The following is a 26,341-nucleotide window of genomic DNA, read 5'->3' on the forward strand; positions in this document are numbered from 1 at the left end:
CTGTGCTTGCCATTCTACTTCTTTATACCAGAGGAAACCACAAGCAAGCATGGGCCAAAGCATGTTTGGCCCATATCCAGGAGTAAAGGTAGTTTTTTGTGTTGGGATAAAGGTCATTACTAGGGGTGGAGAAGGACCCTGTGTAAACCTCTCATAAAGATATGTAGTGCAGCTCTCCAGAGGACAATGGTGCAAGGGACTGTTGATACAAAAAGACACGGCACATATAAATCCAAAAAGGAAGGAAGCTGTTGCATTTTCTGCTATGCTGAGGAGACACTGCAATACCCTTGGCTTACCTGCCTCAGGCTGGCTTCCGTTTTAATATGTTGAACATCATGAATGCGTTCAACATATGCAGTAACATGAAGTTTTATGAATGGAAAGCTGGACCAATGAAGGGTTGGTTAAGTATCAAAGGTGCTTTTCTCTTTTCCTTTCTGTTCCCGTCCTTTTCTTTCCTTTCTTCCAATTCTTTTGACCCACAGAGGCTAATTTAGTTACCAGCTCCAATGCATGTTATCTCTAATAGTATACATCACTGTCTGTCCTTACCTTTACTACAGGCCAGTAGTGGGGCTGGCCCAGTAGTTTAACAATAGCTGGGACACCATAGTGCAGACGCACGGCATTCTGGGCTAGCTCGGCATCTTGGTGGCGGGAGGTGAGATGCCGCAGGGCGCAGACCGCAGGTTCAGCAACATCCTCCTTCTCGCCAGCACGAAGCACAGCATGGATCAATGCCTCCACTCCACCATACTGAGTCACCAGCGTCTGTAGGAACACATGGGGAACAGAAATCTGGGTTTTTCACCATGAAATACAAATGTGAATCCACACATCAAAACAAAGACAAGTAAACATTAAGTTACATCGCTTTGTTAAACTGACGTTCTTTAGAATTGAAATGTGTACACAGCTGAGGTGTTCATGACCACTGTGACACAATCACACATGAACAAATAAAATCTGTTGGCCGTTTATTTAATCTGATATTTTTAATGACTTTGGTTGGCAATAAGAACTTAAGAATTTCAGGAAATATTCATAGTAGTATGTCTTCATACTACGCCAGCATGCGTAAAAATGGATTTATAAAAGCCCAGAACATCGCACCTAAGCTTGTGTATATTGTACAATATGCACAAGCTTCTGCTCATTTAGAAAATGATATTTGCCAGCAGTGTGTTTTGTGTATTTTAAAACTTGACTGCATGTCTGTGGACTGTGGGAGGAAGCCGGAGTATCCGGAGAGATCAACCCACGCAAACACAGGGAGAACATGCAAACTCCACACAGAAAGACCCTGGTCTAATGTTGGAACTCAGAACCTTCCTACTGTGAGGTAACAGTGCTAATCACCAATCATTGCGCCGCCCCACAATACGGAGAACAACTAATAAACTCTGAGCCTGTGAACAAAGACAGCAGTGTCTTTTTTAAGAAGTTGAGAAATGAAATCTGGAGCTTGTTCTGTATACTGAATTTTAAAACAAATCCTAAAAACTATTTGGAGCCAGTGTAAAGAATATAAAAAAGAAGTAATGTGAGCTTGCTACAACGTGTTAATAGTCTGGCTGCAGCACTTTCTATAGCTTGAAGGCGTGAAAGAAACGATTAGTCCAAGCCGGGCATTACCATTATTTAAATGCAATGACATAAATGCATGGATAATTTTTTCCAGGTTGGCTGATGAGACCATATGTCACAACTTAGAAATGTTCCTAACTGAAAGATGTGAGTCGTATTACACCAAGACTTCGAATGCTGAACTTAGTTGAACAAACAAAAGCAAGAGCCTGAATGTTTCTAAGATATATTTCAGGAGGAGCTACAACCATGGTCTCAATGTTGTTGGTGTTTAAAACAAGATCATTCCTAGAGAGCCAGTTGGTAACTTCTGTTAAACTTCTGTTAAACAAGAGTAGTCTTGTTTAATAAGTGAATTGAATTGGATAGGCTGTCCACACTAGTGTAGACTAGTGTGGACAGCCTATCCAATTCAATTCACTCATTTATACAGCACCAAATCACAACAGTTGCCTCAAGGTGCTTCATATTGTACGATAGACCCTACAACAACACAAAGAAAATAGAGAAAACTCTAACAATCATATAAGCCACTATTAGCAGAGTTGGAAAAGGTACAGATATTCTGTACTGAAGTAAGAATACTCAAGTAAAAGTTACAAAGTAGAGGCTCTGAAATGTACTCAAAGACATTTGGAGACATTTTTGTGCAAAGCTAACTGAACCTTGTGCTATATTAACATTAAATAAAATAAAATTAAATAATATCAGATGGGAACTGAATTCAACAAGATGTCAGCAGATGTTTCACGAGTTCTCCTGGGTGATTTCCATCCTCTATACTGACACTACGCTGTTTATGATGTCTTTTTCCCAGATGGTATAAAGTTGGTATGAAGGTGGAATTAGTCAGTGGATCTAAGGATCATCAAATTCATATGAATCTCTCCTATATTTGATGTAACCTCACTCTGACTCATGAAACCACAGCCACTGTGCACCAGTCACACGTACTTTTATTTACTTAAAGACAGTTTGTGTGTTTGCTGATGTCTGTTGAGCTGATAGAAACATTGCAAAAAAGTCACTCCCTTTATGATCACTCCTCTTTAGTTGGACTTGCTAGATGCCGAAGTACCACATTCTGGTGTTGTGGCAAAAAAAAAACAAAACCCACCACTTTTAACCCATGACTTTAGCACACACCATCTCTTTTTGTGTGACATCCTCTGGTGATTAATAAACAAACTGAATTGCTCTTCATCTGTTTAGTCCTAAATCGTGTTGATGTTTGGAGGCTCACAGTAACAAAATAATAACTTTCCCCAAATGTGCTAAAGCAAAAGTAACAAGCCTGTTTTGAAAATGTAAGAAGTAGAAAGTGCAGATATTTGTTTAAAAATGTAGGAAGTAAAAGTAAAAAGTAGCCAGGAAAAAACTACTCAAGTAAATTACAGATACAGTTTTCAGGTATCTGTACAGTTAAGTATAAAGTATTTGTACTTTGCTACTTCCCATCTCTGCCTATGAGCTAGCGCTTTGGCAACAGTGGGAAGGGAAAACGCTGCACATTTTTATTTATTGGTTTACACTTGTGTTACTAACCTCTTCTCAAATAACATAATTATTTTCAAAACATTTTTCTTGCTGTTTCTTACCACCCCAGTCTTTTGTTGCCCTGTCCCAACTTTTGAGAGATGTTGTTGCCATCAAATTCAAAATTAGCCAATACTTTTTAAGAAATAGTGAAATGTCCCAGTTTAAACATTTGATATGTTTTCTGTGTTGTGGTTATAATAAAAAATATGAGTTCATGCATTCTGTTTTTATTTACATTTTACACAGGATCGCACCTTTTTGTTGGAACTTGCAGCGTTCTAGAAATCCTTTACTGTTACAACACTTGTAAGTGGTGGAAAGTACTCCTGACAGAAATGGTGACATCATAGATTTTTCTTTTACTCCAGTTCAGCGTTGCGTTAGGGCTAGAGCCTGTCCAGCTTACAATCTGGACAGGCCAACATACTGGATGTGTATGTGAGTGTTTGTGTACCTTAAGACATTAAAATTGTACTTGTTTACATGTTAGTTCCATGTAGTCTTGAAAGTTGTGTGTCTGCCATCTCATCATGGTTACCTTGTTGCGTGAGTTATTGCATGTCAGGTTGGACAGAATGCCGGTGGCACAGGTTAACATGTTCACATCATCTGAGCCCAGCTGAGTGACCAGTATCTGCAGCAGACCATCTAATCCCTCCTACAGAGCAGAACCAATAGAGATAAAGAAAGGATCAATCACAGCAGAGATGTATTGGAACAAAGTTAAAGTACAAAATGTCCTGGGATAAATACATTTCTATACATTTTATGGAGCAGGATGTCTAACCAAACAAGTATCACTAGGTTTTTTTCTAGGCATCAGTTGACAGTCGTGATGTTATTAAAACTTATATAAATATAGTAATCTTCTCCTCCTTCTCATGTCATATTTAGTATATTCTGAAAATCCAAATGGATTATTTTTCTCCTAATTGTTGATCATCATGATTATTGCTCCATGAAGCAGTTGTGAAGGCAATTGTGGAACATCAAAGTACTTTTCCTGTTCCAATCCGCTGAATGAGCTAGTTTGCTAACTGATATTTTGATGGAAATTTATTACATGGTGCTTGAGGATTGTGTGTCAGTGGTGTGAATGTCATAGCTAGCAAGTTAAGAGCAACTGTTGAACTGCACTAACTGAAGTGACTTGCAAATGAAATGATACTTACATACCTTTTCTATTCTGAGCACTCAAAGTGTTGCATATCTAGAAGTTACCGTTAGGATTTTGTAAAAAATGAAAATCATCCACAAGGCCAAGATTGCACCATTTAGGGTTCTGGGTTTTAAGGGGATGTGTTGATGGGATATTTTGTCTATGCGCTTGATATTGCATGAACCAGCTTATATAAAGTCATCAGTATAACTAATGACCAGCGATCATTTGTTTTGGCTTCTTTATCTTTACATACACACGAGTGACTTCATGTCATCACTGTACCTGTTTGGTTGCTGCGTCTGACAGATTACGGAGTGTCCACAGACAGTTCTGGATCAGACGCTGGCTAGACCCTGTAAGATGCTGCCCCAAAGCCTGCATGCCTCCTGAGCACACATGTGAACATATGGTTACAGAACATGTAGCATGTTGCGCTAAGCCCACAGTATATTCAGCAGTAGTTACATACCAGCTTCGACTATAGCTGGTTTGTTGCTGGGGCAGACAGACAGCACTTTAAGGACACGGCTTGTCGTCCAAAGCAGCTTCTCATAGTTATAGTTTCTCATGATGAAAACCAAACACTCTGGACCCCCATTGGCTAGAATAATCAGCTGACAAGAAACAGGAAGTAGGAAGTGTTGATTAGGTATTAAAGAAAATAAGTAGACCAATAGTCTCCTTTCCAGCTCCAGGGTCTTCTTCTCACCTTGCTTTCCTGGTTTCCGTAGGACAGGAGTTGCAGACAATCTGTAGTAATGGCTAAAAACTTTGGGTTGCTCTTTTTCAATAAGGGAACTATTCTCTGCAGGCCATCAGCAAGACGCACAGCCATCTTTGCTCCCTCTTGATGCAGCAGCAGGTTGTGAAGAGTGGTAATTCCGTAAAATAGGACTGATTCTACTGGTGAACTGCACAATGAAAAATGGAAAAGGATAGAGATCCCATAAAATTAATAGATTTCAAGGCACATTAGACAGTTTATGACCTTAACTGACTTCTATCAGACACAGATAACTCATTCAAAAGAAATCCCTGAGACTTGAGTTCAAGACTTTTTTTCCAGTGTCCATGACTTGATAGCAGCACCACTCCCTTCATGAAGCATCTGCTATTGGTGAATTCTGCAACAGCAAAAACGATGGTAGAATACCACTTTTGGATGAAAATGCAAAATAAGGTAGTGTCCCGAAAAACTCTGTGCGTAAAGGTGCTCAGATGTGTTAATATGGCTGCTGAGTATCAGGCCTTGTTTCTAGAAGCTTCTAGAAATTAACTGATGATGTTCTTTAGGTGCCACACTTGCATGTTCTAACTTTATAGTACATGCATATAAAAACAGCCCTGATGGCTACTTTGATATCTGTTTTTATACTGTTGAATGTAAATATCTAAATCCACCAAGACTTCAGAACCATCAGCAGCACAAAGTATGTGTCACGGAGGACCCAAGAGCAAACAGAGGTGAGGACACAAAACCGGACTTAACAGAAGGCGAGCCTTTATTTAGGGCCGAAAACTTAAGGAACAAGGCAGCAAAGCAACTGAGGGAAAACCTGAACATAGACTGGGAAAACTATGGCTAAACAAAGTACAAACTAGGACTAGTTAAGGCTGGGGAACTATGACAAGGGGTAGGGGAGATAACACAGACGACGCGACACAGACTGTAAGAAACACAGAGACTAAATACACATGAGGGATGATCAGGGGAAGTGGCCACACATGGGAACGCAGCTGACACACATGAACTTAACGACAGGACAGGAGGAGTGAGCTGAATACACAGACAGTGAATGCAGGCCTTCAAAGTAAAACAAGAAACATGAGACATGAACCGGGGAGACGTAGTACAGGGGGAGGTGACATAACTGACAGCATGAACTTGACAGTACAAGACACACAGACATAAACACACGAAGGGCAAGGGAGACGTAATGCAAGGGTAACATAATTACAAAAAGGGCTGGACTACCTTAAAGAACCTAAGCAAACAATAAACATCAAAATAGGTTAAGAATAACACACTGGGTCACACGACCCAGGACCATGACACCACCCCCCCACCAAGGGCTGGCTCCAGACAGCCCAAACCAAAAGAAACAGACCACCGAGCCCGGGCGGGCGGCGGGGGACCAGGACGGAGGGACCAGAACAAGAGAAAAAAAAAAGCCAACAGAAAACACTGGAGCACGTGACAATAGGCCAGACATAGTTCAGGGGGTCGGCCCGGAGGGCGGCAACACACCAGCCCACAGTTTACGAGTTCAGGCGGCCGACCCGGGGGTTGGCAACCCAACAGGCCACGCCATCTCCCATCAGGAGGCCGTCCATGTGAGAGGCAGTGGCAGTGCGGTTCGGGAGGCCGACCCGGAGCCCGCGGGCACAAGAGTTCAAGGGTCATACGGTCGGGGGGCCAACCAGGCGGGCGCCACAGGTGACAGAGCCGGTCAGGAGGCCAGCCGTGTGGGTGGCAACGGCGGCGGCGAAGGGGACGGCGGAGCAGCTCAGGGGGCCGACCGCGCGGAAGGCAGCGGTGGCTCTCCAGTGTCAGGCGCACTGGCCGAGGCCCGGTGGGCACAGGACCAGTCGAGGCAGGACCAGACGACGGCGAAGCAGGAGCTGACGCAGAGGTTGGACCAGGCAACGGCGAAGCAGGAGCTGAAGCTGGACCAGGCGAAGCAGGAGCAGAAGCCGGATCAGGCGAAGCAGAAGCAGAAGCGGACGGGCTCCTCGGGCCCTCCAGCTGACGTGGCATGAGGCTGGTGCGGTTCTCCTGAACCCCCAGCTGACAAGGAAGGTTGCTGGACGGGCTCCTCGGGCCCTCCAGCTGACGTGGCTTGAGGCCGGATGGGCTCCTCGGGCCCTCCAGCCGACGTGGCGTGAGGCCGGATGGGCTCCTCGGGCCCTCCAGCCGACGTGGCGTGAGGCCGGATGGGCTCCTCGGGCCCTCCAGCTGACGTGGCATGGGGCTGGTGCGGTTCTCCTGAACCCCCAGCTGACGTGGCAGGAAGCAGCGGAGTCGCTGCGGGGTGCCGGCCTGGAAGCTGAGCAGGTAGCCGGGCTGAAGCCTGTGGCGAAACAGACCGCTGGGACATAACTCCACGCTCTGAGAGGGCAGGTGAAGAACTGTCCTTAGCACCCGCAATCTTCAAACAGGGGTCAAGAAAGTGAACGCTTTTAATGTTCACAGTACCGGCGTTAGACTCTGAGAACACGATGTCTCCTGAGTCAACAGTCTTAGAATCTTTAAACTCAGAGTTCATTGTCTCAGGCTTGATGTGAGAAAACTTGGTCACATGGACGACATTCACATGGCTGCTAGTGGAAATATTGCCTAGGGGTACGTTTCCAGTGTCAAGATCAGTAACACATACAATGTTATTCGTCATGTCACAGAAAACCAAAGTAGACTGCACTTCAATCTCAGCCTTGGGAACATTAGCTTCATGGGGTGTGGCTGAGGGAGCAACACCTGAAACAGAACCTTGTCCTTTTAAGCCATTAACGTGGCTTCTGCTGCCCTTGGCTGCCCTCGCTGTGGAGCTAAACACAGTTTCTTCTGACTCATAACATGACTTCGACAGAGTGTCGCTCAGGGAAAAAGTCAGGTCAGCTAACACAGTTTGCTCATCTCTCACAGCATCCAGAACACAGTCCAGGTTATCCATAGACCCTCTAGCATGAGTCATGACTGTCTCAGGCCGAGCATGTTCAGACACACAATACACCTTCTTGGCTAACGTGCCCATGTACTCACTGTTTATCAGTTCGCCACCTGGTCTCAGGTCCTGGACTGAATTATTCCTGGCAGAGGTGGAAACAGGTGCCCTGCCCTCACGGAATGGAGGAGGGTTAATTACTGGGTCTAAGTTCCCATGCCTAGAATTCACAGTGGCGTCCTCACCAACTAGAGTGGGTTCATGGTCACAATTCTCAGACGCATTCAACTGGGAGTCAAAAGGCTCAGTTATATAAGCCACACAGGAAACAGTCTCTGGTTTCTCTAAATCATTAACATGGTATCGAATTTCCTTATCTGCTCCCTCAGAACAGGTAGACACAGCCCTGCCATCCTCGCTACATGACACTGGCAGGGTTTCTGTTGGCGCTTGTACGGCCACATGAAGAGCTTCTACATCAAAATTCCTGGAAACCCCACTTAATGGTTCACGCTCAGTGTTGCTCACATTTCCAGCAACAAGAATGCCCCCAGACTCATCATCAGTGATTGAGTGGTGGTTAACACAGGTCACACATGGAAACGCTAAACATTCATGTTGAGACACTCTACAACCCTTGGGGGGCCTCTCTAGCTGTTTAATTTCAGTCGTGCTGCTCGTAGTATTACTATCAGCTGGTCCATTTACAGTCTCTTTAGTCTTGGCCGGTAAAACAGATGTTTGCACGGACTCTGGCTCTTTGATACGATCGCCTCTCTTATGGCTGAGCCCGCAAGGCAGCAGTTCAGTAGTGGGCATAATCTCGCCCATGGAAAAGACACGTGGAGCAAAAGCACAGTCACTCACCTCCATTTCGGAAGGGGCACGAGATGAAACGAGACCCTCCCCAACCTCCAGCTGCCGAGCGGCGCCACGGTGACGTCGCCGTCGCCTCTTCCCTGAAGGCGACGCGGTGACGGAAGCTCCGGTTGCAGGGGAAGTGAAAGGGGGCAGGCCCTGGCAGCTCCGCGGGCCCCCAAGAGCCAGGCGCGTTCCCCGAAAGACTTGCTCATAGTCGGGGGTCAGCCACGGCTTCCACCGGAGCTTCTCCTCCAGCTCCGCGAGAACCACCTGCTCCCGTTCAGCAATGTCCTGGGCAGTGATTTGTGGGGACATCTCCTCAGAGCCGAAAATCACTGCTGACACGGACTCGGAGGCGACTTCGGCCAGCGGTTCCAGCCCAGGCGACTGCTCTGACGACACCCCGGACTCTGGCTGCGCTGACGTGCGGCGGCGACGAGGGCGCCGCTTCCTCCTAGCAGCGACTGTTGACACAACATTGATAGCTGTGACGGCTGGCTCCTCATCCTCCGACCACATCCGTGCCAGAAAGGAGGCTGGAGAAGCGAAGTCCGAACGAAACGGCGAGGGTGAGCGGCTCGTGTACGAAGGAATGGATGGTAGCGACCCCAGGTTGCGCCCGAGTCTCAGTGAGCCAACCTTAATCACCCCGGAGCCGCAAGATGGTGGAGGCGGTGATGGGGAAGTTGCGTGACAGCGGAACGGTGGTGACGCAGCCCGTGCGCTGGGCGCCTGCTCCTGAGGATGGGGTTGGAGGATGGTGCGGAGGTAACCAGAAATCAGGGGGGGTAGCGCCTCCCATAGCCAGGGGAACACGGTTACGCTCACCCGCAATGGGTGAAGCAACTCCTCCGTATCCTCCTCCCCGGAACGCTGCATCCACTGACAGCATAGTGCTTCCACTGCCTGAACGACCTCCCTTCTCTGTGTCGCTGGGTCCATACTGGTCGCGTCGTACTGTCACGGACCGCCAGGGCAGACCGTGTGGAGTGAGTGGAGGACCCAAGAGCAAACAGAGGTGAGGACACAAAACCGGACTTAACAGAAGGCGAGCCTTTATTTAGGGCCGAAAACTTAAGGAACAAGGCTGAGGGAAAACCTGAACATAGACTGGGAAAACTATGGCTAAACAAAGTACAAACTAGGACTAGTTAAGGCTGGGGAACTATGACAAGGGGTAGGGGAGATAACACAGACGACGCGACACAGACTGTAAGAAACACAGAGACTAAATACACATGAGGGATGATCAGGGGAAGTGGCCACACATGGGAACGCAGCTGACACACATGAACTTAACGACAGGACAGGAGGAGTGAAACTGAATACACAGACAGTGAATGCAGGCCTTCAAAGTAAAACAAGAAACATGAGACATGAACCGGGGAGACGTAGTACAGGGGGAGGTGACATAACTGACAGCATGAACTTGACAGTACAAGACACACAGACATAAACACACGAAGGGCAAGGGAGACGTAATGCAAGGGTAACATAATTACAAAAAGGGCTGGACTACCTTAAAGAACCTAAGCAAACAATAAACATCAAAATAGGTTAAGCATAACACACTGGGTCACACGACCCAGGACCATGACAGTATGGCCGCTTTGCTCAAGCAGACGTTTTTGCAGTTGCTAGTCTGAAATTAATTTAATTGGACAAAAAGGGTCCAACAACACGGGGTAATAATGTGGAAAAAAGCTTCGGCAATGAGGCAAAACCAGTTAGTAATAGTTGCAGAATACATTGGTAACAATATGATAACCTGCTAGCAATAAAAAGGTAATATCTGTGCATTAGACTTTTCTTTTCTTTGTTTTTTTGTAAGAAGGCTTTAAATGGTAATAGCCTCATAATAATGAGGTTACATTTGCTGATGTTTTAGCATAATAATAAAGTGATTAAATTAATCCTAACTTAGGTTTCCAGCATTCTGCTTTGCTTAAAATCAATGATGTAAATATTGTGTTTATTGTTCAGGCTTGTTAAATGCAATTATGTATGTTTGGCAGTTTCTGGGTAATAAGCAGGAGTCAGCGCTGCAAAATGCAAAACTGCCTGCTTCTATTCAATAACACATTAATAACATATTAAAGCAAACTTTAAAAGTGTGTAATTATTATTTTATTATTATTATTATTATTTCTATTTAATACAATCATTGATCAAAGAAAGGTTCAAGAAATGTGATGATGACCTGGAAACACTCGTGCAAAACACCTAAAAAAATATGTTGTTAATGCTAAAAATGTAATAAACATGTGTAAAAGATGAATCAAAAGTTAGCTTGAAAATAATGCATGCTATTTTATCGTGGATCACAATACTGTCCAAAATATCTAAAATAGTTTTTGAAAAACTTATATAATACATATGAATAGGTCAGATTTGCATGGGAAAGAATGGAGCGAGGGTAATGTTGGTTGAGTTTGTATTAAAAGGCAGAAGTAAAGAGGACATAGAAAGGAAATCTGCATGTTGATAGCATTGATGCACCAAACAGGGCTCTCTCTGTCAAGCTCTTTTTCATTTTCTCTTCTTTAAATTCAATTTTCTTTCATTTTCTGTACAAATTAAGCTCCCACATCAATTATGAGTGTGAAATATCCTCTTCTGTTAAGCCTGAGTGTATGGAATTATTTAGCAGCCCTTCCTGAAGGTTGGAATAGTTCCCATAATCAGTACTGCTAGCCTGTTAGCAACATCTGCTACAATTGTCTGTTGATAAACTTTGTTAAGCTCCTTGTTCCACTGGGTATGTTGGTAAAGAGGATATGGGCTACAGGGTATCTATATCAAGGAGGCAACATGCAGTAAACACTCACATATAAAAATGTAAAGAAGGTGGAGAAAATCTTAAGCATATAAGTACTCTAAGGACTTTTAAATAAGTACTATCCCTTTAACCCCTGGAAACAATTTTTCGCAAACTTTATATTATTCATGAATGCACTTCATTATTAAAGTGTATATATACTTACTTCTGCCGTTTGTATCTGCAATCTTATTCTTACTACCCAGGGCTTGTGACCCTAAGTAAAACAGGGCACTTCCACACTCAGCTCTCTCTTCATTTCCACAGAGCGATACAGAGGTCCATCACTGCTGATGCCACAACAACTCATTTGTCGGTCTCCCGCTTCACTTGCACCTTGCACGTAAACAAGAACCCGAGATACTTGAATTCCTTCGTTTGGGGCAGCAACTCATTTCTGCCTTGACGTTAGCACTCTACCCTTTTTCACCTGAGAATCTTGGCATCCGACTTGGAACAATTGTTTCTCATTCCCGCTGTATTACACTCAGCAGCAAAATGCCCCATTGCAAGCTGGAGGTCTCCAACTGATGATGCCAAACCACAGGAATTGGTGGTTCCGCCCCTACTTGGTGTTGGCTCTCTCTGTGGTGTGGTATTATTTCCTGTTCCTGTTCCACTGGCCAAAAGTTTTTTTGTGTAGCTTATCTATTTTTTTCCTTTTATAATAACTCATTTCATGGAATAATCTTCTACACCCTGCTGAATCATAATACTAACTTTGTCATTAGGGATTTGCTACAAAAACTTAGCTCATAGTGAAATCACTAGCAGCATGTGTTCTTCCCCTGTTCCTCCCATGCTTATTTTAAAGACCTCATAGTGCCATAACACTCCAATAGAGCACTTTGCTCTCAGACTGCTGTTCACTTGTGGTTCCTAGCATATTTACTGTAAATATCGAATGGGAGGCAGAGCCTTCAGCTTTAGAGTCCCTCTTCTGCCGAACCAGCTTCCAGTTTGGATTTGGAAGACAGGGACCCTTTCTTCTTTTATGATTAGGCTTAAAACTATCATTTTTGATAAAGCATATAGTTTAGGAGCAGATCAGTGGACCGTGAATCACCGTTAATTTTGGTGCAATAGGTTTAAGCTGCTGTGAGCTTTCCATGATGCACCGAGTGTTGTTTTTCACTTTGTATTTATACACCACTCTGTATTTAATGCTTAATACTTAATTATAATTAATCTCTGACTCTCCTCAACAGTCAGAGCTTTAATCTGCCTTCTTCCAATTACCCTGAACCGGTAGCGGCAGATGGCTGCCCCTCCCTAAACCTGGTTCAGCTAGAGGTGACTGTTGTTGTGAATGGGTGGAATGGGTCCAACGTATTGCCTAAATGGGGACCAAGCTCTCACTGCGGTTGCACAGTGACTGATCTTCCCATAACCATAGCCACGTTAAGGTGGATAATGTTAAACTGAATATTTAACTTGAGCAGATATTTCTGCTGTCTAGCTAAATGTAATTAAATGAAAACCACTCAAATGAATCTAGCAATTATATTTCAATAGTTTCATAAAAGACACAAACCTCAGTCTTTCAAATGACAGTACAGTACAGGACCTGGCTGTGTGTGGACTTTGTCAGCCTTTCAAACATCTAGACGTCTGATTTCTGCCAGAAAACTTTACTTGTATTTCTACAGAAAGGACGGTCTAGTACAATTAACATTGTTGTCCGAACGTGTGCATGCCTGCTCTACCTTTGTTCTCAAGTCCACATTACTGTTCCAAGTTCACTTACTTCCTGTTTTATTTTGTTAGACCTTTGTCTCTTGTGCTTTTTATTTAATTTTACATCCCAGTTAGGTACAAATGTCCTCTCCTGTTGCCCTCATCAGTTTGTTTATTTATTCCCTCAGTTTGTCTGAGTTCTTTGCTCTGGCCTCCCCCATTCCTCATGCATGTGTGTGTCTGAGCTTTGTTTTTCCTTAGTTTTTTCTTTCCTTGCTCCTGGCTGTCCCATATTTTGTACGGTGTTGGGGTTTAGCATTGATGTTGCCTTTTTCTTAACTATTTTCTGTTTAGAGACAAATAGACAATCAGTGAAAAGTGTAAAAGAAAGTTGGTGGTTGCATTCTTAGTAAGTGCTGTATTCAAAATGACCAGCAGTTTGTTTGGGTTTTTTTTTACATCTTGGACTGGACATTAATAAGTCAAAGATTCATATTTAGAGCATTTGTAATGGCCTTCCTCTGTGTTTTGCTTTTCAGTATGTAAGTATTTTAAGTTGCCATATGCTTGCCTTATTTATAATTGTACAAATTGTTATTTTTTATTTGTATCAATTATAGTACTAGAAATGTTCATTATTATTTCATCTTTATGTACTTCATTTCATGAACGTCATTCCCAGCCATTTTTTCTGCAAAGCCCTTAAAACATATTTCAAGCACTGAAATGTTCAATACTTTAAAGTCCTGCTTGCAACAGATGTACAAGGTTTAGATTCAAGGTAACGTTGCCAAACCACGTTGACAATGAGCATAATCACTACGTCCAGATAACAGGACACAATTTGCCAGATTCTGCTACCAAGTATAGCAAAGCCTCTGGTGTATAGAAGGCAGTTTGGCATAATGTTTTAGCCTAAGTGCTGACAAGGCAAAATCATTGAACATAATTCTAATAACAACAATCTAAGTATTTGTACCTTAGCATTCGGACCAGTGCTGGTATCCCTCCAGCCTTGAATATGGCCAGCAGTCCCTCCCTCTGGTGCGATAGGCTGTGAAGCACACTGGCTGTGCAACGTGCCGTCTCCATGTCAGTTGTTGTCGTCATGGCACACACCACGGATGCCACCATGGCTGGAGACTGCACCAGCACGCGGAGACTGGCCTCCTTACGGGTTAGCTGGTTGACAATCATGGCCGCCTTGTTCACGACAACCTAGAAAATAAAGAAGCTAGCCATCTAAAAAAACACTGTTTCCTTGGTGTTCAACAAGCTAATCCTTAGTAATTGATTGTGTGAGCTCTGTACCGGATCCTCGTCTCCCAACAACTTGGTGAGTTCTGGCACTGCCCTGGTGGCCAGTTCAGCATCATCTTGGTAGTTTATCAGGTGGACGAGAGCTGTCTTTAGCAGCCGAGAAGGTTCAGCCAGTCGTTGCACATTGCTCTGCTGTGAGGGATCTGACTGGACAGGCATGGCTGCCTCCCCTTCTACCAGAGTCTCTGGAAACATGGCAGCCCTGACCCGCTGAGCCCGGGTAAGAGAGTACTGAGCTTCTAAATCTGTTGGAGGGAGATGGCAACAAGAGTTATGGTACAGTGTGTGTAAACTGCAAATCTCATAAACCCATATGCCATCAGTAGAAGAATTTAAAAAAGCAAATCAAATGCTCAAGCTACAACATTTTATTTCAGGAAAAACATGAGCTCATTTTGAACTTGGTGACAAGAACACATCTCAAAGAAGTTGGCACAGGCACAACAGAAGGCTGGAAAATACTGGCAACCGCCTGTGTTACCCCTTACCCTTCTAGCAGACGTGCCTGTGGTATCAATCAACTTATCGCATTTACAGGATTTTAAAAAAGAGTTTAACGCAGGACCTCCTTGCTCTTCAAAAACTTTTCTATGGTCAGACGAATCAAAAATTGTAATTATTTTATGGAAAAGATCCTCTGGACTAAAGAAGAGAAGGTCCATCAGCAATCAGTTCAAAGTCTGCCTCCATTGTGGTAAGGGGTTGCATTAGTGTATATGCAATTACCAGTTTGTTTGGAAAGGCACCATCGATGCTCAAAGGTATATATAAAATTATTATATTATATATATTATTATATTATTTAAAGGTATATATAAATTTTAGAACACCATATGCTTTCATCAAGACATATTAGAGCAGGACAATGCTAAACCACATACTGGACTAAATGGCAACTGGACTGATTTTTGTATAGTGCTTTTCTACTTTCCTGGAGCACTCGAAGAGCAATTCACCACATTCACCCATGAAAACCCATTCACACAAGCACTTCCTTCTATGCTTTTAAGTGCTCACTAACTACTGGTGACCAAGATGGTGGCGCGTGAACAACGTGAGGCTCAGTGTCTCTCCAGAATCTGCTATTTAGCGGTTTTTTATCTACTTTTCATCAGATTATTCATCCAGAATTGCTGACCTACAGCAGACAAGAGCTTCTGGACATCTGGACTCATAACTCCAACAGTTTTATCGCCGATCTCTGACTCATCCCAGAGATCTCCAGAACACCGGAGGCTGCCCACTCTCCCCGGCCGGGTGGAAGTGCACACAGACGGCACCGAGATCGTAAACAAAGGCGAGGTAGGCGCGGAGGGCTATGGGCTAAGCTAAAGCTAACACCACACCGGCTGCCTTTACCCAGTATTTTCCTCACCAACGTCCGTTCTCTGGCAAACAAAATGGATGAGATACGGCTCTCCATCACTAACAACAGACGGATTATGGACTCAAATGTCATGTTTTTCACCGAAACATGGCTGAACAAAAGCTGTCCGGACAATGCTATCGAGTTAGCAGGACGCCACACACACCGAGCCGACCGGCTAGCAGATGACTCCGGCAAGACCAGAGGTGGAGGTTTGTGCATTTATATTAACAATGCTTGGTGCATGAACTCCACTACTACTGAGAGTCACTGCTCACCTAATGCGGAGTTTTTAATGGTCAAATGCAGACCTTATTATCTCCCCAGAGAACTCACTTCTATCATACTCACTGCCGTGTATATCCCCCCCGACGCTAATGCTAGGTTGGCCATGAAAGAACTTTCTGCAGCCATTAACAAACACCAGAATAAACACCCCGAGGCTGCTTTTATTGTTGCTGGCGACTTCAACCACACCAACTTAAAGACAGTCCTCCCCAGATTCCACCAACATGTCTCCTGCCACACCAGAGGGGACAAGACTTTAGACCATGTTTATTCCAACCTGGCTGGAGCCTACAAAGCCACACCCCTCCCCCACATTGGACAATCGGACCATCTCTCCCTGTTCCTCACACCTAGGTATAGGGCTTTGGAGCGTGATGTCACGGGGGGTGGGCGTGGAAAGGATTTTGGCCCGATCCGCCATTTTGGGGGTCTAGCGCAAGTGAAAAGGGAGCGAAGTCACACACAACACCGGCAAGAGAATAAGGTTGAAAATGGTTTATCTTTTCATTCTTTCCCAACCTGGAAGCAACATGAGGCAGCTCGTGTATTGATGTTACCAAACGAAGGCGTCTAGCCTGGATAGCAGCTGTGAGACGAGCTGATATCCAGTTCTCTTCCATCTCCAGATATCTGTTGGTGCTCCAGACATTTTCATTCCGGTAAGTTCTAAATATGTTCATATCACTCTTTATAGCCTATTAGTTTTATTTTCGATGCGCTCTGAGGTCATAGCAAATTAGAACAAACATCCTACTGAGTGATTTTGCAGAACTACCTTCTATCTATACAGATGCTAATTATTTGGCATTATTGCAGCAAACCAGCCTATGAAATGGATGAAACATCGTGACTGGGTTCCAGTGCTACACAAGGGACCTTGTTCTGGCTCCTTAAGAGTCACCACTCATGTTATGTAGTGTTATACAAGTTCATGCAATCTTTATTCGTTTCTGGCACACTGTTCATTTTATTTTGACATTCTACCGGAAGTGCTACTTCTCATTACTTCCTGTCTAACGGGAGAAGGACAGTTTGCTACTCCTGTGCCTGCCTATGCTACCTCTTAAGCCAGCACAGTCTTTTTACCATTCATCCATTCATGTATTTCGACAAAGCCATGCTATGCATCCAATCAAATAAATCCACCAGAAAGGAACAACGGTGTGGTTTTTCTACATGGGATGATGGTTGTCTGTCTGCCTAGTTAAGTGCGAGGGCAGAACAGTAAAAAGAGTGGCGAAACGGCTACTTCAGGAGGCAGTCTTCCAGACATCTGACCCAGACGCCACTATGCTGTCAGCAGAGGAGGAGCAGCTGGAGGTACGGTCCACCTGCTCTGGATCTACATCCAGATCCCGCAGCTCACTCGCCAAAGCAGCAGTCGAAGCACGGGCAAAGGCCGAAGCAGCACGCGCCAGAGCAGAGTTTACACGACGGGAGATTGAGGTGAAAATGAGGCAAGCAGAGTTAAGTGCTACATTAAAAGCACTAAAAGAAGAAAAGGAAGCAGAAGCTGCGCTCGCTGAAGCCAATGTATTTGAAGCAGCAATAGCAGAGGAGGTAAGCGGGGAAATGTGGTCATCTCGTGTGTCAGAAAAACAATATGGGGAATCACGACAGGGTCAAGAGAACTCACAACCAGCGCTGAACTCTCACGCTCTACTCCAGCTTCCAGCTTCAACCCAGTCATACAGACTACAGAGTTATCTTGGATATTCTTCACCAGAGCATCGCAGAGAAGACTTGCCGGACCCCAAACACTTTACGCCGATAAAACAATGTGACATCAGTCCAATCCCCGATCCAGCCACTTCACCTCAATATGTCCCACAGGTAAATCAACAGGACATCAAATATGAGATTGGCAGCCATCTGACACCAGCTGCTGATACCCAAGAAAAATGTGGCCAAAGGTATGTAAGTACCACACCGCAACCTATGAGCTTTTCCCCTTACACTCCACCTTTCCAGCCAACGCAAATCAACAACGGGAACAGTGACTTTGCTAATCTCGCTAAGTTTCTGGCAAAAAGAGAATTGGTGGCAGACGGTCTGACAAAGTTTACGAACAGAGCAGAGGACTACTGGGCATGGAGAGCTTCTTTCTGTAACGCTATTGAAGGGTTAAGCTTAAAGCCTAGCGAACAGTTAGATTTGCTCACCCGGTGGCTTGGAGAAGAGTCGTCTAAGCATGCCAAACGTATACGCTCTGTCAATCTCAACAATCCAGCAGAGTTTGGACACGGCTACAAGAATGTTATGGCACCCCAGAGGCTATTGAGAAGTCGCTCCTTGACAGACTTGAACGCTTTCCTAGAGTGTCAAACAAAGACCCTCAGAATCTCAGAGAACTTGGCGACCTACTTTCTGAAATTGATGCAGCCAAATCAGACGGCTCTTTACCTGGGCTAGTGTATTTGGACACATCACGTGGCATTGCCCCGATAGTTGATAAGTTGCCAACAAATCTTCAAGACAGGTGGATGTCAGAGGGGATTAAATACAAGCAGAGACATGATGTATATTTCCCTCCATTCTCATTCTTCTGTCGCTTCATACAAGATGAAGCGAAAATGAGAAACGACCCCAGTTTTAAGTCTACTGTATCAGGTCCCACATCCTATCCAACAACTCACGACAACCACTATACAAGATTTGCCAAGTCAAGACCGCCTGTTGCCGTCCACAAAACAGAGGTAAACAAAACTCACAAACCAAACTTAGGCAGCACGAGTGAGTTCACAAACAAACTGTGTCCCATCCACAAGAAACCGCACCCGTTAAAGAAGTGTAGAGGTTTCAGGGAAAAGACACTAGATGAGCGTAAGGCATACCTCAGGGAACACAACATCTGTTTTAGGTGCTGCAATTCCTCAGCTCACCAAGCTAAAGACTGTAAGGAAGAGATTACTTGCCTAGAGTGCAACAGCAACAAACACGTTGCAGCGCTGCATGCAGGTCCAGCTCCATGGACACAAAACACAAAAGCTCAAAACATTGCCCCAGACCAGGACAGGGAGGAGCATGGCGGGGAGAGTAGCCTAGACTTGGAGACTAGCTCAGCATGCACTCAAGTTTGTGGGGACTTAGGTGGGGGGCGTTCCTGCTCCAAAATATGTCAAGCCTACATTTATCCAAAGGGGCATCCAGACAAAAAGGTCAAGGTTTACGCTATCATAGATGACCAGAGCAATAGGTCATTAGCGAAGTCAAATCTTTTCGACACCTTTGGCATCCCAATGAGCAACCTAGCGCCATACACACTTAAGACATGTACAGGGGTTTCCACTACAAATGGCCGCTTAGCTGAGAACCTCTTTATACAGTCTGTTGATGGCCAGTTCAGCTCTCCTCTGCCTTCTTTGCTCGAGTGTGACTCACTCCCAGACAACAAGAATGAAATACCAACGCAAGAGATTGCCCTAGCCCATCAACACCTCAAACACCTAGCAGATCATATGCAGCCCCTAGACCCTGAGGCTGACATTATGTTGCTGTTAGGCCGAGACATAATACAAGTGCACAAAGTGTATGAACGAGTGAATGGACCAGTCAATGCTCCATTTGCTCAGAGACTTGCACTTGGGTGGGTTATTGTAGGTGATGTATGCCTAGGAGGAGCCCATAAGCCAGCCATCATAGGCACATACAGAACGAGTGTTCTAGAGAACGGGCGTCCAAGTCTCCTAACACCCTGTCAAAACAGCTTTCATGTCAAAGAGCAGTCACACAACAAATCCTGGAACACTCACAGTTCATGTCAAATAGGGAAACACATATTCCAGCAAAGTGAAAAGGACGAAGAGCTAGCCCCTTCCTTTGAGGACCAAGCCTTTCTGGAAATTATGGAAAGAGACTTTTACCAAGACGATGCAAATAGCTGGACAGCTCCACTTCCTTTCCGTACACCGAGAACCCACCTCCCAAACAACAGAAACCAAGCACTCAGCCGCTTAGAGTCGTTGCGCCGCACATTAAATAAACGCCCTGAGATGGAGAGACATTTTATGGATTTTATGCAGGGGTTGTTTGACAGGGATCACGCCGAACCAGCACCAGCTCTCGAAGAAGGAGAAGAATGCTGGTATCTGCCCTTCTTTGGCGTTTATCACCCGCAGAAGCCCGGGAACATCAGGGTGGTATTTGACTCAAGTGCTAAGTTTCAGGGAGTGTCCTTAAATGATGTGCTGCTCAAAGGTCCAAATATGAATAACAGTCTGATTGGGGTGCTCATCCGTTTCAGAGAAGAAACGGTGTCTGTCACAGCGGACATACAACAAATGTTCCACTGCTTTCAGGTGCGAGAAGACCACAGGAACTTCCTCCGGTTCCTTTGGTACCGCAACAATGACCCAAGAGAGCCAGTTGTCGAGTACAGAATGAAAGTGCACGTGTTCGGCAACAGCCCCTCTCCAGCGGTGGCAATTTTCGGTCTGAGAAAGGCAGCACACCTGTTCGACACACAGCACTATTCTGAGGCCAAACAGTTTGTTCAAAGACATTTCTATGTCGACGATGGACTCAAATCCCTCCCTACTGAGTCAGAGGCAATTAAGCTCCTCAAAGACACACAGGAGCTGCTCGCTGCGTCCAACCTGAGGCTCCACAAAATAGCTTCAAACAGCCCAAATGTCATGAAAGCATTCTCTACTGTAGACTTGGCAAGCGGGCTCAAGGACATAGATTTCAACACAGAGTTTCCTCCAATGCAGAGAAGCTTAGGAGTATGTTGGGACATTGAAGGCGACACCTTCACATTCAGAGTCTCTCAAGCCGAAAAGCCTTACACGAAAAGAGGTGTTCTGTCCACTATCAACAGCTTTTTTGACCCGCTGGGGTTTGCAGTGCCAGTGAGCATCAAGGGGAGGGCACTGTTGCGGGAGCTGACAAAAGAGACTTGTGGGTGGGATGAGACTCTTCCAGAGGGCATGTTTAAGGAGTGGTCAGAATGGAAGAATGCTCTCAAACAACTCGAGCAAATCCGTATCCCAAGGCCATACTGCTCCTTCTCCTTTCTTGGTGCGAAGCACAGAGAAATCTGTGTCTTCTGTGATGCATCAACCCAGGCTATTGCAGCCGTGGCTTACCTGAAGTTAACGAACAAAAATGGTGAGACAGAGTTTGCGTTCATATTCGGGAAAGCCAAACTTGCCCCCAAGCCCGATCTTACCATTCCCAGGCTCGAGCTGTGTGCATCGGTGTTAGCGGTGGAAGTTGGGGAACTAATCAGAGATGAAATGGACATTCAGATTAGTAACATGCGCTTCTTCTCCGACAGCAAAGTCGTTCTTGGCTATATCTACAATGAGGCAAGAAGATTTCACGTTTTCGTGAACAACCGGGTGCAACGCATCAGACGAGCAACAGTACCAACTCAGTGGGGCTATGTACCCTCGGTGCACAACCCGGCCGATCACGGATCCAGATCTCTACCTGCCGAAAAACTGTTGTCCAGCACATGGTTGAAATGGCCGGAGTTTCCCTTAAAGCCCTTACAGAGCAACTCATCAGGTACATTCCAACTTCAAAACCCCGACTCAGACATTGAAGTTCGTCCCTTGATCACTGCCACCATTCAAACATCATACCCCTGTTTAAAGACTGCAAACTTAGAATCTTTCTCCAGCTGGCAGTCCCTTACCAGGGCAGTTGCACGTTTGGCACACATTGCACGCACCTTTGAGGTAAAGCAATCAGGCGGACAATGTAAGGGATGGCATATATGTCATGAACTCACTACCTCAGATTTTGAGCAAGCAAGAGAGACGGTTATAAAAGCAGTCCAACAAGAAAGCTTCCCAGAGGAGCTCAAACAAATAGAGTCAAGGAAGGACATCCCAAAGAAAAGCCCTCTCTTAAAGCTTTCTCCCTACCTTGACAAATCAGGCCTCCTGAGGCTTGGCGGACGCCTTCTTCATTCTGACCTTGAGTCCGCAGAAAAACACCCCTTGATTATGCCGCACAAACACCATGTAACTAACCTGTTAGTCCGCTATTACCATGAAAGGGTCAGGCACCAGGGGCGTCATCTTACAGAGGGTGCTTTAAGATCCGCAGGTTACTGGGTCTTAGGAGGTAAACGCCAGATCAGCAGCCTCATTTACTCATGCGTAGTTTGTCGCAAGCTAAGGGGAGTAACACAGTTCCAAAAAATGTCAGATCTTCCTGCAGAACGCCTTAGTGCTGAGCCTCCATTCTCTTACGTAGGCATAGATGTGTTCGGGCCATGGTCGGTTGCCTCTCGTCGTACTCGGGGCGGACTTGCCAGCAGCAAACGATGGGCAGTGATGTTCACCTGCATGAGCACAAGGGCAGTTCACCTTGAGATCATAGAGGGGATGGACACGTCTAGCTTCATTAACGCTCTCCGCAGGTTCTTTTCAGTCAGAGGACCTGCAAAGCAATTGAGATCGGATTGTGGAACTAACTTCACAGGAGCCTCCAGGGAGCTAGGGTTTGACAAAAGGATTCCTTGTGACCCACGTGTTAAATCCTTCTTAAATGATCATGGATGTAGTTGGGTCTTCAACCCTCCCTACTCTTCTCACATGGGGGGCAGTTGGGAGCGGATGATAGGAGTGGCACGTAAGATATTAGACTCCCAGCTCGCTCAACTTGGTTCCAGGCCCCTCACGCACGACGTCCTGATCACCTTCATGGCAGAGGTGGCCGCCATCATCAACGCACGGCCGCTGGTTCCAGTGTCAAGTGATCCCGATGTTCCGTGCATCCTTACTCCCGCCACACTCCTCACGCAAAAAGTTGGTGCACCTCCAACACCCTTAGGTGACTTCGGGGAGAAGGACCTCTACAGGCAACAGTGGAAAAGAGTTCAGAGTCTGGCCAACTCTTTCTGCCATCGCTGGCGTAAGGAGTACTTATCAACACTGCAATGCCGCCGCAAGTGGCATTCCACCAGACCAAACCTGCAGCAGGGGGATGTGGTCCTCCTGAAAGATCCTCTCGTGAAGAGAAATCAGTGGCCCATGGGGGTGATTGCAAAGGTTCATCCTAGTAGTGACGGACTTGTCAGGAAGGTAGAAGTCAAGGTGGTGAAAGATGGTAAAGCCAAAGTTTACTTTAGGCCAGTCACAGACGTTGTTCTTCTTGTATCAGCTGCTGTGCAACAAGTTTAGTTTGGGTACAAGTGTGACATCTTACCGATGTCAGGCGGGGAGTGTTCTGGCTCCTTAAGAGTCACCACTCATGTTATGTAGTGTTATACAAGTTCATGCAATCTTTATTCGTTTCTGGCACACTGTTCATTTTATTTTGACATTCTACCGGAAGTGCTACTTCTCATTACTTCCTGTCTAACGGGAGAAGGACAGTTTGCTACTCCTGTGCCTGCCTATGCTACCTCTTAAGCCAGCACAGTCTTTTTACCATTCATCCATTCATGTATTTCGACAAAGCCATGCTATGCATCCAATCAAATAAATCCACCAGAAAGGAACAACGGTGTGGTTTTTCTACATGGGATGATGGTTGTCTGTCTGCCTAGTTAAGTGCGAGGGCAGAACAGACCTGCTGCAAACATACCACCATGCCAATCAGATTACTTCTTCCATGTGAGGGTGAAGAGGTGACCCTTCTGGATAAGATGGTGAAATATGAAATATGATATATATGATAAGATGGTGAAGGTTTGCTGCCGTTTTGATGAACAGTGTGATAATAAAACCAGGGAAGAATGAAACCTGCTCCTGTTAAATATTCTTAAGTATTGTGCTGTTAAAATTGCTGTATTTTTTCAAAAGATACAGTAAATAATGTTAGTAGTGGGTGATGTCATGTAAACACTCATGATTTTGTGTAAACATTTTGTCATTTGTAAACTATAAATGACATGGATTCTACATTGTAACTGATGTGATGTTCTATAAGGTGGTTTCAATAAAAAAAAAAAAGAGGCAAAAATTAGTTTGTTTCTTTATTCAACTTTTGAACAGTGGGACTCAGTCAGTATATATTCAGTAAATGCAAATTATTTACATGACAGTGCACTACAGGCATAAATCTAGACCCCTAGATAAAACATTATGGGTCATTCCCACAACCCACAGCTTTACTGTGTTCCAGCAAAGTATCCAATAGCAGTGACAACTCCTCCAAAGTAGCAGGTGGGATTTTTCTGTTTTGAGGACCCCTCCTTTTACCTGTCACTACAGATGGTCTGTTTATGTTTTGATCAAGAGCCTTTTTTTTGGGCAGCTGAAGAGGAGAAGTCTATCTTATGGCCAACCTCTGGCTGTATCTTGGTCATATTACCCAGAAAAACCCAGTATGCAGGTTCATCTGTAACAGTCCTTGTGCCACGGATCAACACTGTTGCTTCTACATTAAACAGAAGAGCAGCGACATGGCTGCAGGTCTCTGCGACTCCGGCCTTACAGGTGCAGCGGGCGGCTTCAACCTTCCCTGTGATGCTCACAGTGACCCATGGCTGCAATGCTGGTTCATTCAGTCTTTGAGAGTGCAGGACCTGAAACACACACAGACAAAGTTCATTTAAAGACAAGAACTAATGAGCCAAGGCCGACGTAAATGTGTTTAATCTACTTTATCATAAATGTAACAAAGTGTTTAGAAAGTTAGCACATACATGTAATTTTTCATTTTTTTATGTGTCCATCTATAGAACGCTGCATGTTATATTCTAAATCTGCCTGTTCTCTGTCAGAAACCTGCCTGCAGAAAATGAACCTAAAGGATGTAATGCAAGGATGTCATCACTTTAGAGATGGAGAAAGCATAAAGTGACAATTATGAATCACTTAATATGATAAGGAGATTCTGCAGGTCATTGATCAATATATAAAATTAAAATAAAATGTATTTTTAGTGACACAAGATACAAACATGGAAGCAAGATGTATAATAAGGATTATTTATAATAAACATTAATAAATTAGTGCAATTTCTTTAACCATAAAGAATAACAATCCTTCAGGACAGTGTCACATCAGTGCACTGAACTCATTATGTTATCCACCTAACAGCCTCCACATGTTCTCACTGTCATTTCCCCTCATGAATGAATTTATGCTGCACTAATCTGAATGTTTGCAGGGAAATCAAACGCATTTCACTCGCAGTACTCGAGCTGACTTACCTTTGCTTGAATGACGACTTGTACGCGCTGACTCCACAGACAAGGTACGAGAATATGTCAGGCTACGTCAATAGCGGTTGGTCTTCAGGGTTTCTACTCCACGGCCTTATTTCATACGGGTTCACATTTCCAATGCACGCTATTTTCTGCAAGTACCGCTGCTTCGCCTCTGAATGAAATCGGTCTCTATACAGTTCATTCTCTTTTGAGCTGCTTTTAAGCATCTTTCTTGTAGTCGTTGTTCCAACACAGTGTGTTTGGTTTGATTCGTAGACCCCGAAAATGGCGCTGCGCTCCCATAATGCATTGCGGTGTGACGTCAACTCCAAAGCCCTATTCACCACTCATCCAACGTGTGAAACCTGCTGTGAGGACAATTAAAGTGTGGCCAGAGGGGACAGACGCAGTGCTCCAGGACAGATTTAAAAACACAGACTGGAATATGTTCACCCACACAGACCTGGACCAGTACGCCTCATCTGTACTGGAGTACATCTCCGAAACCACAGACAGTGTCACCACCCAGAAACGGATCCATGTACCCCAACCAGAAGCCTTGGATGAACCGGGATGTTCGTCTCCTCCTGAAGGCCCGCAACATTGCCTTTAGGTCAGGAGATGCACACGCCTACAGTACAGCCAAAGCTAAGCTAAAGAAGGGCATCAAAAAAGCCAAACACATTACAAAAAGAAGGTAGAAGAACACTTCTCCAACTCCAACCCCCGACGCATGTGGCAAGGACTCCAGACCATCACAGACTACAGGACCACCAAACCCTCCCCCGCATCCTCTGATGTCTCCTTCCTCAACGAGCTCAACAACTTTTATGCTCGTTTTGAGCGAGGGAACCCCACAACCACAACCAAAGCAGACGTGACGCCAGACCACCAACCTCTGACTCTCTCCCCCACCGATGTAGGAGCGGTGCTGAGCAGGATCAAT

The 26,341-nt window shown here is 45.0% G+C and overlaps 1 protein-coding gene across 1 annotated transcript in view; it reads right to left on the bottom strand.

Annotated features, from left to right (window-relative positions):
- LOC308411304 (junction plakoglobin-like) overlaps positions 1 to 26,341 on the bottom strand; it is a 123,599-nt gene that overhangs the window by 25,752 nt on the left and 71,506 nt on the right. The window contains exons 4-10 of the mRNA XM_080905189.1: positions 14,621 to 14,874; positions 14,289 to 14,527; positions 5,001 to 5,202; positions 4,761 to 4,905; positions 4,574 to 4,677; positions 3,668 to 3,787; positions 556 to 774 (exon numbers count right to left, since the gene is read on the bottom strand). Coding sequence (XP_080761315.1) covers positions 556 to 774; positions 3,668 to 3,787; positions 4,574 to 4,677; positions 4,761 to 4,905; positions 5,001 to 5,202; positions 14,289 to 14,527; positions 14,621 to 14,874 — 1,283 coding nt within the window. The remainder of the gene's footprint in view (positions 1 to 555; positions 775 to 3,667; positions 3,788 to 4,573; positions 4,678 to 4,760; positions 4,906 to 5,000; positions 5,203 to 14,288; positions 14,528 to 14,620; positions 14,875 to 26,341) is intronic.

The sequence above is a fragment of the Rhamphochromis sp. 'chilingali' genome (genome assembly GCF_963969265.1).
Source record: "Rhamphochromis sp. 'chilingali' genome assembly, chromosome: 15".
Classification (NCBI taxonomy): Eukaryota; Metazoa; Chordata; class Actinopteri; order Cichliformes; family Cichlidae; genus Rhamphochromis; species Rhamphochromis sp. 'chilingali'.